Source organism: Salvelinus sp. IW2-2015, linkage group LG10 (genome assembly GCF_002910315.2).
Source record: "Salvelinus sp. IW2-2015 linkage group LG10, ASM291031v2, whole genome shotgun sequence".
Lineage (NCBI taxonomy): Eukaryota > Metazoa > Chordata > Actinopteri > Salmoniformes > Salmonidae > Salvelinus > Salvelinus sp. IW2-2015.
The window spans coordinates 11,015,603-11,032,505 of record NC_036850.1 but is presented as its reverse complement, the minus strand read 5'-3'; the positions used below and the strand labels follow the sequence as shown (position 1 = coordinate 11,032,505).

Sequence of the window (16,903 nt, the reverse complement as noted above, 5' to 3'; positions counted from 1 at the left end):
AAAAGCCAGACTACGGTTTGCAACTGCACATGGGGAAATGTCCTCTGGTCTGATGAAASAAAAATAGAACCGTTTGGCCATAATGACCATCGTTATGTTTGGAGGAAAAAGGGGAATGCTTGCAAGCCGAAGAACACCATCCCAACCGTGAAGAACGGGGATGGCAGCATCATGTTGTGAGGGTGCTTTGTTTTAGGAGGGACTGGTGCACTTCACAAAATAGATGGCATCATGAGGCAGGAAAATTATGTGGATATATTGAAGCAACATCTCAAGACATCAGTCAGAAAGTTAAAGCTTGGTCGCAAATGGGTCTTCCAAATGGACAATGATCCCAAGCATACTTCCAAAGTTGTGGCAAAATGGCTTAAGGACAACACAGTCAAGGTATTGGAGTAGCCAATACCAAAGCCCTGACCACAATCCTATAGAACATTTGTGGGCAGAACTGAAAAAGCGTGTGCGAGCAAGGAGATCTACTAACCTGACTCAGTTACACCAGCTCTATCAGGAGGAATGGGCCAAAAATCACCCAACTTATTGTGGGAAGCTAGTCGAAACAGTTCAACAATTTAAAAAGGCAATGCTACCAAATACTAATTGAGTGAATGTAAACTTCTGACCCACTGGGAATATGATGAAAGAAATGAAAGATGAAATAAATTATTCTCTCTACTATTATTCTGACATTTCACATTCTAAAAATAAAGTGGTGATCCTACCTGACCTAAGACAGGGAGTTTTTACTAGGATTAAATGTCAGGAATTGTGAAAAACTGAGTTTAAATGTATTTGGCTAAGGTGTATGTAAACTTCTGACATCAACTGTATATATTGTTTAGATGAATTACTTTTTTTTAACCTTGATCAGATAAGTATTACAGCTGTGAGTCTTCTTGGGGTAAGTCTCTAAGAGCTCTGCACACCTCGATTTTTGAAAATTATTATTTTCTACAGTAAATTGTTCAAGCTCTGTCAAGATGTTGGTGATCATGGCTAGACAGCAATTTTAAAGTCTTGTCATAGATTTTCAGGCAGATTTAAGCCAAAACTAACTTGGCCACTCAAGAACATTCACTGTCTTCTTGGTAAGCAACTCCAGTGTATATTCGACCTTGTGTTGTAGGTTATTGTCCTGCTGAAATGTGAATTCCTCTCSCAGTGTCTGGTGTAAAGCAGACTGAAGCAGGTTGTCCTCTAGGATTTTGCCTGTGCTTAGCTCAATCTCATTTATTTTTATCCTGAAAAACTCCCCAGTCTTTGCCGATGTCAAGCATGCCCATACCATGATGAAAATAATGATACAGTTAATCAGTGATGAGTTGTGTTGGATTTGCCTCAAGCATAAGGCTTTGCATTTAGGMCCAAAAGTGTATTCCTTTGCCGTGTTTCGGGTGGGTAGTCAGTAAAGCATCTGTAMATTTTCAACTAAMTATCTACTAACCCTAACCCTTATTCTAAACATAACCCTAACCGCAACATAACACGAAGCCGCAGTTGCTTATCAACAGATAGTTTGACCTTGATAGCATATTGACAGTATGACCGTTTGTAGAGCATCTACAGATGGGACCATCCAAATAGGCAGTTTAACATGGTCACACTAATCACATTAGACATTTAGTAATGACAAATGCATTTGAAACGTCACRCACAGTAAAACATTTGTATGACTTAATACAATTATTTGATCAATAGGAGTGCGGGAAAAATGACTTGTGTTGATAACCACACCAAAGTAATAAAAAGACACCACTTCAAAAAGTCTATTTCACACGAAAGCCCGCTGAATTTATACCTTTTCTTTCATTTCGATTTCGGCACAAATGGAAAATATGGCACCGACTTTCCCATGGATTGTTTCAGCATTGTCTCWATGAAAAGTTTGGTGTTGGACTAGCCACGTGCAACACGCACACGCACTTTCAAGCCTGCTAGAGTTTGGTAGACGGACAAGCAATATCCCCCGTCGTAGTACAGACRAAGCCTGAGCTGGAATGGGAAAGTAACTGAAGCTGGCTAGCTTTAGAAAACCCTGAGTAGATCTACTGTAGCTTGCGTCATTGTATACCCCTCTGGTCTTTGTAGTTGAATCTRTACTTGAAATTCAATTCTTGACTGAGGGACCTTGTATGGGGGACAGAGGAAGGGGTAGTCATTAAAAAATAATGTCAACCCCTATTATTTCATTTACATTTACATTTAAGTMATTTAGCAGACGCTCTTATCCAGAGCGACTTAMAAGTTTCACATGTAACTTGTGATTTGTTAAGCCAAATGTTACTCCTGAACTAATTTAGGCATGCCTAAACAAAGGGGGTGAATACTTATATGCAACAACTTTATTTTAGTCATTTAATTGTTTAAATTCTTTTCACTTTGATGTTATTGAGTATTTTGTGTAAATCCGTGACAGGAAAATGACAATTAAATCTATTTCAATCCCACTTTGTAACCCACCAACGTGAAAAAATCCAAGGCGGTGAATACTTCTGATACCCACTGTATGTTAGCCAGTCCTACATAGACCAGTTGCCATGAATATGTTAACCATTCACCTAATTCAACATTGACCAGTGGTCATGGTTTACCCACAATGCAGTCCTTCTACATAATACTGTATGATTCTGTGGTGATGAGTTGTGAGCGAATACACACAGTTAAATTATCTGCTCTAGCATTTGCTCATTTAAAAAAATACTGTCGGTTTAAATGACCAATGCATCTAAACTGAATTATTAATAAATATGAAAATGAAGAATGTCAATGCTCAAAAACATTACATTAGTATGCACTTATTAGACAAACATAATGAAATTAACTTCTCCCTGGTACATTTTTTTATTAGCCAACTCCTAAATGAAACATCCAATTTCAATGCAACGGAATGAACAAGCAAATACTCTTCACAGTGATAGGACTGTTATGCATCACAATGAGAACGCCACTTCCCCTTGATACACCACAACAAGACAACTTATGCAGAACTTTGTGTGTCTGTGAGAGAGCATCAAAAGAGGAGTCCTCATGAACAAGTGGAGACGAGACATGGCACGGTTTAAAAAACAAGGAAATGGCACAGGGTGCAGCTGTGCAGTCAGGCTGCAGACGCAGCCACCAAAGAGACCAGACTGGCCTTCGCAATAATTACCCCCACTGCTCTATCTTTCAATCAGCTCCCTCTCAAAGGTCTCTCTCCTCTCCTCTGCTCTGCCTTTAGTCTGGGTGAAAGCGAGAGAGAGCCGTGAATGTTGTTGTGATGTGCCGTCATCTCTCCTGTTTAAACATGAGCTTCCTGACACAAAGCCCTGGTTTGATATGCATGTGCTCATCTGCTCGCCCGCCGCAATCAGACGCTGCTCAAATCAGCGCCGTGTCAGCCGGCCGTGATTACCTGCCTCTGGCTGCCGTGGCGCAGGGAGGGGTGGAAGGAGGGAGGGAGAGTGCAGCCATGGTTCCAGATGAAGTTGAGTAGACCAGAGAGCAGGGAGCACAGAGCAGTCATCAGGTTATCAACATGGCAGGGAGCAGGAGGCTGAGTCGGAGACGGGGCAGGCTGCTGGATATGGGTAGGCAGGGGTTGTTTATGGGGTCCCCAGGGTCTTATTACTGGTTTTTATCCTCCATGGCCACCGGCTCTTTGTCGGCCTTGGCTCTCTTCTTGCCCCTCTTCAGCTTGTAGACGTGGAAGGTCTTGTTTTGGAAAACGCGGGTGAAGAGGGCTGTGTATGCAGGGCCGTCTGTCTTGATGGACTCACAGAAGCGAGGGTGGGAGGCGTGGACCAAGTCTGGGTCGTTGTCCCCAGGGCCATCCATGATCTAATCCAAAAACACATTAGATGCATTCAACATTAGATGCATTCAAATAGTACCCTCGAGTTAGATTTGTACCACAAGGATCCAGGGAATTCAATAATTGACAACAAAAATCTGTTTTTGTTATTCTCTCAATAAAGATTTCTGAGTTGAGCCAATCACTAGGTGATGTGGATGTGTGGTTCACATACAGTGAAAGATTWCTAACCCCACATTCACCACTCGGGAAGGATGAGACGGTATGCAAGACAAGCATGCCTCCAGAAACCCAAATAACCAGTGACTCATTTATTCCTAGCATCAAAAGCGGGAGGAGAAAAAATACATCTTTCAACCAGCGGTGATACGCAGATCAGAGGAGGATGAATCTCCAGACCCGATGCTGCCTGTAATTGAGCCCTTTCAAAGCAATCATACTTTGATGTGTCTATGATTGACAGAAGCTGACAGACAACATGTGATTTAGAGAGAGCACATGCAAACACACGCACGCGCACACACCCAAAACAACCCTCCCCATCCCAGTCTCACAAACACCCAGAGAATCTATCCCTCCCTTCTCTCATTCTGAAGCAGTCCAATCAATGTTCCTCCTATCAGCTCTCGGTATTTTAACCAAACAATCTGCCTCCTGTTCAAACAAACGCACATCAAAAACACTCACGCGTGTACATGCACGCACGTGCAGTCATACATTCGTGAAAGAGCTGGCATCACGTGGCAGAATCCCAACCCCTGCCAGAAACGACACCTACGTGTCCATTGGCCAGGTCCAGCAGGTCTCGGAGCCTGCAGCCCCGGCCATGCCTCCTCTCGTAGCAGACGCTGTCCTCCATCACCACGAAATCGGCCCCCGCCGAGCGCAGGATCCCGTGGACCTCCTCTGGGGATTGCTGCGCGTAGATCTGATACACCTGAAACGACCAGGAGGGGAGAAACACACCCAGGGGACAATACACACACACACACACACACACACACACACACACACACACACACACACACACACACACACACACACACACACACACACACACACACACACACACAACACACACACACACACACACACACACACACACACACACACACACAACACACACACACACACACCTGTAAACATGGAGGGCAACACAGCACAACACAGGGCTCAGATAGACACACACACACAGGCAGGCATGACTTATTGATAGAGAGTTGGTTATGAGAGACCTTGTGATGAGTGTTAAGTGGGCCGTGCTGGTGCTGGGGGCTGACGCCTCTGTGGCGCTGAGTGGCAGACAGACGCGCAGCAGGGTGGTGTGGAGGGAGCATTCCGCTCACGTCCCCCAGGCAGAGCCAGAGCCCCCGAACCTGAGGAGCGAGCCCCTCCCCTCCCCTCTCCCTCCCACAGCTGCAGAGCCAGAGCTCCCGAATCTGAGGAGCGAGCCCCTCCCCTCCCCTCTCCCTCGCACCGCCGCACGGCACAGCACCACACGCCGTAGAGCGCCACCCACAGAGAGGCAGAACGCTCTGTACCCAACCATCCAGCAGCCGTGCACCATCTCCTCTCCTGTCTGCCTGCCTCCCCCGCACCTAGCCCCACGCGCTGCACTGTCTAACGAGCTTTAGCGACGGTTCACACCACCACAATTCATCTATGCATCTGACAAATTCTACTTGCCATCCCTGGGTGAGATGAAAACATGGCGTTGTCTGGCTGATAAAGTCGCACGCTTCTGTTAAACTGAGGGGAAAGCCAGACAGGAAATATAAGTGACTGATAGCATGCGCTCATGCTGAGGCTTATGGGACTCCATTTCCCCGCCGCGGTTGACGTCCCMTCCATGCTAATATCACAGCACAGGTATACGGAAATGGTGTCCTCTCCTTGATAGGATCATCACCCGAGTGGCGTCATGCCTTCTGAGTTCCATTACAATTGTGGAGACGATTTGAACACGGCCCTTTTCCTTTCCACGTGGACAGTTTTAATTCCCTGGTTGGACTGAATTTAAAACGGAATTGACCCCCGACCCTGGTCATCACATATTTACAGGTGTACTGTTTTCTCCATCTTACTCTCCTCTCAGGTCAGGTCTTGTGTAGACATACACTTTAAGTATAGAAGCAGGAAAAGGATGAAAGGGTTTTGTTTTACCTGTCTGGTCCTCTCTCTCAGATCTCGGTCTTCATAGTGTGGGTGATTAGTCAGGACTCTCCCTGTGCACAGTTTGATCCCAGCCAGCAGCTGCATGCTGCCAGCAAACACTGCCTTCTTGGGGGTCTTTGAGCTGCAAGACAAGGAAGAAGATATCGGCGTTTATACTGCTGTATGCGACACAGAGGGCCACGACGCGTGCCAGCATTATCCACCACAGAAGATCCCCCGTCGGCATGCTACAGCCGCTTCTCAAACCTGGGTGGAAGATGTTAACATGCTGTAGAGCCGCTGCGTTTGTGTATTTATCAAAATGGGAAATGTGGTTGGTTTATCGTGACTCAGTAGCAGGCTAGTACCATACTGATGTCTGTACTTGGACACTGCAGGTATTCTTTACTCAATGCCATCAAGTTCTTTTACAATAACCTTTGCAGATGTCAAAGACTTTTCTTCCTCACAGCTACAATGACACTTTATTTTATTTCTTTATTAAAGAACAAATACTGTACAAGCCAGCCGAAAGTTTTGCGGAGAAAGAACTTCAAGGAGAGATTCTAAGGCTAGTGAAAGGACAGCCTTCTAAGGCTGCTGGGAACATGACATTGACCTCGGACAAATAAAGCATGTTTATCTTTCTTTCGCAAAGGAATCTTTCTCAAGGCGTTTCTAGAGAGGTGGTGAGTGAGGACTCACAGGAAGGACGAAGCCCAGTGTGGAATGTTTTACATTAGTACAGCCTAGAGAGCCTGACTAAGTAGAGCCTTGTTGTTACCACAGCCCAACCTCGGCMTTCTCATAATACTGATCTCTGCTCATCGACACAGTGACTGCACATGCCTGAGAGCCCCTCTGACCAGCTACACAACTTGGGGGCATTTTTTAATCTAACACGAGCCACAACACAGAGAACAGAACAATCGTTATGTTTACAATCTGGGCTGTGTACACTCTCCCTCAACCCGGCAAGTCTGATTGCATGGATACACTCGTGTGGAGAGAGAGCGCACGTTTCCACTCACGGCACCAATTTCCAGTAATAATTATATTGGTGGTAATTGTTGGTAACAACTGAGGAATCAGGTAATTTCAGGCAGAAACAAGCAGCACAGTGTGTGCATAGCTGGTTGAGAACCACCTGTCGAGCTGTTGTTCAGGTATTTCACAAATCAAGTAGGCAGACGAGAACAGCACAAAAGAGCATAAGAAAAAGGTTGTTTGCTCAAACACACACACACACACACAGGTAGAATTGAATTATTTCAGTTTAATTCCCTGAATTAAATTATTTCAGTTTCATTCCCTGGTGGAGGAGCCATTGTATTATCTATATTAGAGAAGGAAATCAAATCACTCTCTAACTCGGTAAGAGATCATAGCAGAGCCTCTTTCACAGCAGCTATTATTTCCTCCATTCCTCATGTTGATTTGCCCTTCAAATCCATTTTACAGAAAAAGGGGGATAGGTTGAGACCGCTGACTCCCTCTGGGCTGTGGGGGGAGAGATAGGACGCCCCCGCTAGGAACATCAGCAGCCTGCGGGGCTAATCGCCAGCCACCCGGGGCTGTGTGTGATGAGGTGATGGGGCTGACCTCTGACATGCTCTTCGGGTCACTTCCTCCTCTCCGGGGGAGTGTGCGTTTAATTACTGCATATTCAAGTGGGATTCCTCAGACCTCARCTGATTTCTATTTCATTTCAGATGTATATTCTGGTAGCAAAATGCCTGTCGCCCCGGTGACATTACAAAAACATATTAATGCTGTTAATAGTGGGTGGAGGAGGACACGGATGGTGACTAAGCGTGAAATTGGTATGCATGAATGTGCCTGTGCGTTACTTCTGCTACATGCAGAGGTGGGACTATGTCATGCAGTAAATTAACAGCATTGTACACCTGTTGATGCACACTTTAAAGTGGGAGAGAGAGAAAGAGAACAGATAGGTGGAAAGTTTCAGTGTCTACCAATCAGAGACTGGAGGAGGAGGATAGCCTAGTAATGTCTACACATCACAAGTCCAAGAGAGGCAGGTACGGGAGGGAGGTGGATGCTAACAGCTCTGAGATGCTAACGGCTGGGATTTGTAGGGAGCTCAGGTACGGCAGAGATGGAGATAGAAACAGAGATGGGCCTGTCACGTCCATCCTAAGATCCTACAGCTCCGCTCATCCTATCTGACTGGTCGATCTGCTCTGCTCCCAGCTAGAAGAGATGGATCACCACAGATATCGGCTGTTACACCAACCAGCCACTATAATGGCCAATTCAACCGCCACAGAGTTCGGAGACTGAGTGGAGGGTGATGATGATTGATTGACTGACTGATCGGTTGAGAGAGGGAAGGTTGGCAAAATTTCATTATAAGCAATTTCACAGTGGGCGAAGTTACAAGCTTTCTATCGATAATATCCTGAGGAGGGGAATAACTGTGGTTCATACGAGGATAGACAGAGTTTTACTTATTGCTACTGACATCCTCTGGAGACTATGTATAATAAGGGGGAAACTTCTAATTTCGACAAATTATAAGGAAGAGAAAAGTCAAGCTGACAGAACAACAATTAGCAAGGAGATGAAAGTAGAGGATATGAGAGTGTGAAAAGACACGAAGAAATCCACAGTTTACAGCGTGAAAACGTCCTCTTTGTTCCAGTAGTGAGCCGAAATTACAGCCGCTCTTACAGCTACAGAAGTTTCCCTGGGAAAACAAAAGCGTCATTTGTCTTCATTATTCAAAAACAAGGCAACATTCTGAAATTACTCAGCTTTCCAGAATCAAAGGATGGCGCGACAATATTAACCACCGAACAAAAGAGGGGAAATTAATGGCATGGCAGCCAATGCTCTAAATGATAAGGGTGTCTGATGACGGTGCCTCACAACGCTGTCCAAGACAGTAATGACAAGGCACCAGCAGAACATAAAGGGCACCGTCAAGCGTGGAGCCAGCAAAGTCAAGAGAGAGAAATGATCAAGCATATTCACACACAATGGCGAGCTTCCACTGACATCTGAATGTGCATTTAGCAGGAGGAAGCTGGAGGGACTCACAATTACAGACTCAGCTTTAACTGAAAAAGAAACCGTCAGCAAACCAGTTTCATCAAGGAAGTCCAGGCTGCCAGAAGAGCTGCTAGACAAACCGTGATGCCCACGAATGTATTGATGTTTTAGCAGGAGTACATCAGTATTCTGGAGCTGTACGTTCTGTTGCTTCTTTTTCTCTCCTTAATGTCTCTTGATTAAATCTCCTGAACTCTTCAGATTTATTACAATTTAACTATTTAAAAAGCGCCCATGGATACATGGTATGTTCAAGTACATTCCCCGGCAAGATTACCATAACAAACCAATAAGTACTTCGTGTAAATACTGTGAATGAGACAGAAGTATATTTTCCCCGTTTTTTTGTTCACATTCCCTCTGAATTTGTGATAATCTACAAACAAGATCAGCTTTGCTATGCCCAAGTCTCATGAAACACGATCACTGCTCAACTCTTTCATGTTAAATGTAATTAGCGCATGGCAAGAGGCTTAATGCGCTAGCACCAGTGAAGGTAACTCGACACGCTAAACCTYCGAGCAAATTGGATTTTCTCTGGAGGCAGAGAGCCTGTGTTATTTCACAGAGTGTTTTTAAGGTCTGTCCTCCCAAGTCAGTCTCTCTCAGAGCCAAGGAGCCACGCCAAATTCACCTCCATCTCCGATCACATCAGGACTGATTGGCTTGATAAAACCCTTCCACAGGGGCCCGGGGCCACGGGCTGAACCGCTGCCAACAGCTGGGTCCTCTCCAGACCTCCATTACTTATTCATGCGCCACAGCTCACCAAATCTACATTTCACATAAACACATGCAGTCACAGGCAACGATGGTGGAACTTGGATCTGTGGAACAAAGCTAACCTGATTTGCGTTTGTTTGACATCTACGCACGTGTGCATGTATGTCTGCGTATGTGCGTACATTAAAGCAGAAATACATCGGATTTTACCTAATCCAGGTCATCAGCTCAACGGTGTCAGGGTCGTAGAATTCTCTCAGTTCTGATACTTCCGTCATCAGTTTGGGCCAGAACTATGAAGAAAAAGACTCTAAATAACCAAACTCCACAGAAACACATCAGCTCACAATAATCACTTCCATATAAACCAAACACATCCATTCACACATCCCGATGACTGCCAATGTCTCTGTACAGTTGATAGAGAGCCAAAGTCCTTCACACACTAGTCACCAGCCGGTTGCTGCTTCCATTTTTAACTCCATTTCAGTTCACAGTTACTGCAATTTCTGTGGGTGAGAAAATATTGTACTGCAAATTGTGATGAAATAGCAAGGCAAATGTCTCACCTTGTAATATAGAAAACACAGAATGACAAGTGGAAGCGTGTACCTGATCAGCCTCAGCTGCAAAACGAGAGAGAAAATTACCAGGGTGAACATTGCAATCTGTTGTGATATTTAGTTTCTCTGTTCTGACATGTTGGTGTTTGTTGGTTGTTACCATATTGCCACCTACTGGATGAGGTTGTAACTGTTCAGCGCAGTATAAGCACGCTACCATTCCAACGTGTTCCTGCTGCCTCAGTGTAGGACTGGACCATCTCATGGTGGAACGCAGAACCAGCTAACAGGTACTGTGCTCATACTTCTGTAAAAGAAACCTTAGGGATCGGAGTTGTTGCCTTTACCTTTGTTTTAGTGTTACAGTGGATCATGTTCAGGCAGAGGGACCACAGCTCCTTGCCACACACGCCATAGGCAGCAAAGACACACATATGGCCAGTCCACAGATATTTCATTCTGGAGAGAGAAGAACAGTGTCTTTAAAAGATCAGATCAACCTTATTTAAACTTCTTTTCTGAACTTTGCTAAATGTACTTTGCATTATAAGGATATTATCAGCAGCGTTCTCCTCATATTATGGGGCAGCAAAATAAACATCACAAATTGGAAATGGTGTGTAATCAAAACATTTGACAGATAAGGAAAGAGCGGTTTGGCGAGAGCAAGAGTGGAGGGGAAAAACCCCGAAAGACCTGGGGAGGGCCACTCACACAGAGGACAGATGGGCAGATGAAACAGGAAGAATAAGATGAAGAGAGAGATAAAGAAAGTCGATGTTGGTTATTCAGCATAATTCCAGACCTGTCGGGAGAGATATCATCTTGAACAAGCAGCGGTGCTCACCTCATGGTGCCGAGCGCCAGGAGGCCGAAGAAGACGGTGTGTAACAGATTGTAGGCGACATCTGCCCGCATACAGATCGGCCGCGCCTCGCATCGGCCTTTCGGCGGCCGCCCGACCGCTGAAGAATCACTGAGAATAACATTGATGCATAATAYATAAAGGCGAGGGCTGGAGACATTAGGCAGATTATTCAGTTTGTCTTTCGCTCTCCTCCAAAAGGTTAACTGGTGTATCTGAAATGAGCCTGTAATGATTAGCTTTTGCGAGGGTTGAGTGCCTGGGGGTCCAGACTGGGTTCTGATAACTGGAATGAGAACAGGACAAAAGGATAGGACCAGGATTCTCTCTCTCTCTCTCATCAAACAGGGACGGAACCACACAGTGAGACATGACATGCTCAGATACTCACAGGCTTTAGGGAGAGGACTCTGAGGATTGTTGTGATGCTGCCTGCCACCCACTACCTCAATACATTCTATTAGGTCTCCACACAGCTGGAGAATTACGGAACTAACTGACAGCGGTGGCATATGAGTGGCTAAATCATTATTATATGTGCAAAGACTGTGGTTGAGTAGTAGGTGGGCTCTAATTACATACTGTACTACGACCCTAGAGACGGGGGTTCAATCCCTGGGTGGTGTTCAACCCTCCTACGGTGTCTCCTCCTCATCTACCTCCCCGTCAGTTGCTAAACTGTCTAAATAAAGCATATACAAACACAAAAAGGAGATCCTTTTACTAATTATTAAGAAGAATTAATGAATTACTAATTAAAAATAATAATGATGTGTGATAGATGTGTGGGCTACCAACAAGCAACCTCTTGAACTCTACTCTGTCTCAGTGTTTTGCCAGATAAGACAGGCCTCAGCATGACAGATGGTGAAGGAATTTAAAGGAAACAGAATGAAGAAAATAAATGACATCACAACAGAAATGTGGATAAGGGTTGTAATATGCACATGGGATTAAGGCTGATGGAGCTTGGAAGCCAGAGACCCGTTATGTACGGGGCATGACTCAACCATATGTAGGCTGTGTCCGAACGTCATTCTCAGTCCACAGGATATCCAACATACCAGAGGTTGGCCAGTGTTACCAGCGCCAGCATCACCAGGAGCACAATCAGGGTGACGAGGTAAGGGTATGCCAGCAGAGTGCCAGCCAAGCGGTCAAACGTGTCCAAGGGAAGCAGCCCAAAGGCTTCCTCACATAGGTACAGACTGGCATCGAAATCTCTGAGAGAGAGAAAGACACACACGAAGACAGAGAGAGAGAGAGAGATAGAGAGAGCGAGAGAGAAAAAGACACAGAAAGAGAGAGAGAGATGTTGGCAAGCTCTTGTAACACTGGCTTTGAGTATTGACATAGCAGTTGTTTCCCTCCGTTTGCTGTATACTTAATCTGAAATAGTACAGCACATTTCCTCTGTGTGTATAAATTACATTTAATATGCGATCAATGAAAGGGGTTTTATCATCTCAGGATTCTACACTAAGTAAGTGTCAGTTAGTGAATAATTAAAACACGATGAACTCAGTGTATACTACCTCGTAGGGCCCAAGCCAAATTTGAACTTTATGAATTTAAAGATGTGTTCATCAGAACGGAGCTGCAACGCTTGCTGTACAAACATGAAGATACACAAGGAAAAGAGATGTCTGAGTCAACATGAAACAGCCAGACATTTAAAAACAACATTCCTTAGAGGCAAGTTAACATAAAGTACATTACAGACGCATAGTTATTCCCATGTAAATTTCAGTTATATGCCGTATTTTGAAACAGATGGAAATACAGTACCGGTCAACATTTTGGACACCTTCTCATTCAAGGGTTTTTCTTTATTTGTGCTATTAGGTACATTGTAGAATAATAGTGAAGACATCAAAACTGTAAAATAACACGTATGGAATCATGTAGCGACCAAAAAAGTGTAAAACAAATCAAAATATATTTGATATTTGAGATTCTTCAAAGTAGCCACCCTTTGCCTTGATGACAGCTTTGCGCACTCTCGGCATTCTCTCAACCAGCTTCATGAGGTAGTCACCTGGAATGCATTTCAATTAACAGGTGTGCCTCGTTAAAAGTTAATTTGTGGAATGTCCTTCTTTGTGTTGTGACATGGTAGGGGTGGTATACAGAAGATAGCCCAATTTGGTAAAAGACCCAGAGTTACCTCTGCTACAGAGGATAAGTTCATTAAAGTTACCAGCCTAGCCTCCCGGGTGGCGCAGTGGGCTAGGGCACTGCATCGCAGCGCTAGCTGTGCCACCAGAGACTCTGGGTTCGAGCCCAGGCTCTGTCGCAGCCGGCCGCGACCGGGAGGTCCGTGGGGCGATGCACAATTGGCCTAGCGTCGTCTGGGTTAGGGAGGGTTTGGCCGGTAGGGATATCCTTGTCTCATCGCAGACCAGCGACTCCTGTGGCGGGCCGGGCGCAGTGCGCGCTAACCAAGGTAGCCAGGTGCACGGTGTTTCCTCCGACACATTGGTGCGGCTGGATTCCGGGTTGGAGGCGTGCTGTGTTAAGAAGCAGTGCGGCTTGGTTGGGTTGTGTTTCGGAGGACGCATGGCTTTCGACCTTCGTCTCTCCCGAGCCCGTGTGGGAGTTGTAGCGATGAGACAAGATAGTAATTACTAACAATTGGATACCACGAAATTGGAGAGAAAAGGGGGTTAAAAAAAAGTTACCAGCCTCAAAAAAAAGTTACCAGCCTCAGAAATTGCAGCCCAAATAAATGCTTCAGTGAGTTCAAGTAACAGATACATCTCAACATCAACTGTTCAGTGGAGACTGCGTGAATCAGGCCTTCATGGTCTAATTGCTTTTTGAATTTATGAATCCAGGCTGTTAAAGGGCTAATTGACCAAGAATGAGAGTCATTGAGTGCTGCATCAGATGACCTGGTCTCCATAATCACCCGACCTCAACTCAATTGAGATGGTTTGGCATGAGTTGGACCGCAGAGTGAAGGAAAATCAGCCAACAAGTGCTCAGCATATGTGGGAACTCCTTCAAGACGGTTGGAAAACCATTCCAGGTGAAGCTGGTTGAGAGAATGCCAAGAGTGTACACATTATTTACATTTATTTAACAAGGCAAGTCAGTTAAGAACAAATTCATATTTACAATAACGGCCTACCCAGGCCAAACCCGGACAATGCCGGGCCAACTGTGCGCCGCCCTATGGGACTCCCAATAACGGCAGGATGTGATACAGCCTGGATTCAAACCAGGGACTGTAGTGGCACCTCTTGCACTGAGATACAGTACCTTAGACCGCTGCGCCACTCGGCAGCCCAAAGGGTGGCTACTTTGAAGAATATAAATTCTAAAATATATTTGGATTTGTTTAACACTTTTTTGTTACTACATGATCCCATATGTTTATGTCGTAGTTTTGATGTCGTCACTATTATTCTACAATGTGGAAAACAGTAAAAATAAAGAAAAACCCTGGAATGAGTAGGTGTCTCCAAACTTTTGACTGGTACTGTAAATGTTTTCACGATGTCCTCCTGACTCCTGTGAGCCTTTCTCCTGGCTTCTCCACAGCTCATAACACACATAGATGACTTGTTATTCATTCCTGGTGACAGGAGGAGGAAGTAGTACAAGTCTCAGGGCTCACCTTGGCTAAATAATGAATGGTGAATGTTAGCGCAAGGACGAGGACCGTGTGAAGGAGCAGCTTTCCCAGCCGCGCTGCGACTCCTCCGGTCTTCAGCCCTCTCTCCATGGAACACAAAGACAAAGAGCTTTCAAAAATACAAACAGTATATCAGTGACCACTGATATTACACTTATCGACTATCAAGACTGTAAAATAAACCAGTCCAATCCCTGGGTTTTTAAGAGGAACATATGGTATGTGTTTGGTCTCACCTGGAAGTGCTTGACAAAGAGAGCGGACACAATGAAGCTGAGAGCCAGAGAGCCTAGGATCATGGAGTTACAGAACTGCAGCAGCCACACGGACAGCAGGCTGCTTACCTGGACTAGGTACAGGCAGGTCACCTGGAGAGAGGAATCGGTAATAACATATGCCATTTAGCAGACGCTTTTATCCAAAGAGACTAACAGTCCTGTGCGCATACATTTTACGTATGGGTGGTCCCAGGAATAGAACTCACTACCCTGGCATTAAGAGCACCCTGCTCTACCAACAGAGCTACAAAGTCCATACCCTGGCTCAACCCTAACCATAGCTCAAAGATTTGGCATGGGCCCTCAGATCCTCAAAAAGTTCTACAGCTGCACCATGAGAGCATCTCGACTGGCTGCATCACCGCTTGGTATGGCAACTGCTTGGAATCAGACCGTACGGTGCTACAGAGGGTAGCGCGTACAGCCCTGTACATCACTGGGGCCGAGCTCCCAGCCATCCAGGACATCTGTACCAGGCGGTGTCAGAGGAAGGCCCTAAGAGTTGTCGAAGTCTCCAGCCACCCAAGTCATAGACTGTTCTCTCTGCTACCGCACGGCAAGCGGTACCGGAGCACCAAGTCTGGGACCAAAAAGCTCCTGAACAGCTGCTACCCCCAAGCCATGAGACTGCTGAACAGTTCATCAAATGGCCACCCTGACTATTTCCATTGTCACCATTTTTTGGGGGCACTGAATCTCTTGCACTGGCTCTATGCACACTCAATGGACTCTACTCACACGTTACACTCACACTCCAACACACGTACACACACTGCTGTTACTCAGTTTTTTAGCTATCCTGATTGCCTAGTCACTTTTACCCCAATCCACATGTACATATTACCTCAATTACCTCGTACCCCTGCACATTGACTCGGTACCAGAACTCCTTGTACATACTATGTTTTTAAAAACTTTTTAACTCTGCATTGTTGGGAAAGGGCTCACAAGTAAGCATTTCACAGAAAAGTCTACACCTGTTTTATTTGGCATGTAAAATTGTATTTGAACCAAAACCATGAACCTAGCTTCATGTGCACATCCCGGCTCAACTCTAACCCTCAATTGTGATTGCTTTAGCTGCCATCCACAGGGAACGTGGTCTCTCATCATGCAAAGGTCCTTAATCTGTGACGGATTGAATCAAAATAACAAAATAACACAACATATATATATATATATATATATACATATATATATGTCTGAATGCTGTGATGGTGATGTGCATGATGAGAGAGGAATGATGTCACAGACCTGTTCTGTGGAGATGAGGTCCAGACAATCCAGGGTGAAGATGATGAGAGCCTGAACCAGCAGGATGAACTGATTAAACTGCCAGGTGAGGCAGAAACACAACGTGGCCAGGAACATCAGCCACAACACCACCTTCTGCTCACAGGAAAGGAGTAGACGGACAACACAGATCCCATTATAACCAGCCACTAGACCTCAAAACAACTTATAAGATACTTAGTTTGATAGTGATTCATTGTCTATTTCCACAGATTTTCTCTTCATTCTCCTATTCTGGTCTAATTGTGTGTGTGTGTGTGTGTGTGTGTATGTGTGGAGAACAGAGGAGATGGTGTCCTCTGCTAGGTGAGTGTCTACCTGCTGGATGGGTTTGAGGTGAGGCCTCAGGTAGCAAGTGATGGCAGCTATCTGGAGAGCGAAGAAGGGCAGGGACCAGTTCTCCCTGAGAGAGATGGTGAACTCCACCCGCGTTGTGTCCACTCTGGAACACAATCACACATATGGAACACTCAGACCACCACCATTTAAATGTCCATTCAGATCTCAGGTCGAAGGGGG

The 16,903-nt window shown here is 45.3% G+C and overlaps 1 protein-coding gene across 7 annotated transcripts in view; it reads right to left on the bottom strand.

Moving 5' to 3' along the window:
- Positions 1–2,327: 2,327 nt before the first annotated feature.
- Positions 2,328–16,903, bottom strand: part of dpy19l3 (dpy-19 like C-mannosyltransferase 3) — a 30,188-nt gene continuing 15,612 nt past the window's right edge. For 6 of the 7 annotated variants that reach the window (XM_023995294.2, XM_023995293.2, XM_023995296.1 and 3 more), the window contains 13 exons: positions 16,703–16,826; positions 16,346–16,480; positions 15,050–15,181; positions 14,796–14,897; positions 12,709–12,782; positions 12,238–12,396; positions 11,156–11,284; positions 10,656–10,767; positions 10,315–10,371; positions 9,956–10,038; positions 5,957–6,089; positions 4,572–4,730; positions 2,328–3,819 (listed from right to left, as the gene is read on the bottom strand). In XM_023995294.2, the coding sequence (XP_023851062.1) occupies positions 3,607–3,819; positions 4,572–4,730; positions 5,957–6,089; positions 9,956–10,038; positions 10,315–10,371; positions 10,656–10,767; positions 11,156–11,284; positions 12,238–12,396; positions 12,709–12,782; positions 14,796–14,897; positions 15,050–15,181; positions 16,346–16,480; positions 16,703–16,826 (1,612 nt within the window). In that variant the 3' untranslated portion in view covers positions 2,328–3,606. Of the gene's footprint in view, positions 3,820–4,510; positions 4,731–5,956; positions 6,090–9,955; positions 10,039–10,314; positions 10,372–10,655; positions 10,768–11,155; positions 11,285–12,237; positions 12,397–12,708; positions 12,783–14,795; positions 14,898–15,049; positions 15,182–16,345; positions 16,481–16,702; positions 16,827–16,903 lie in introns of all 7 variants that reach the window. The other variant, XM_023995298.2, reaches the window with a different exon arrangement.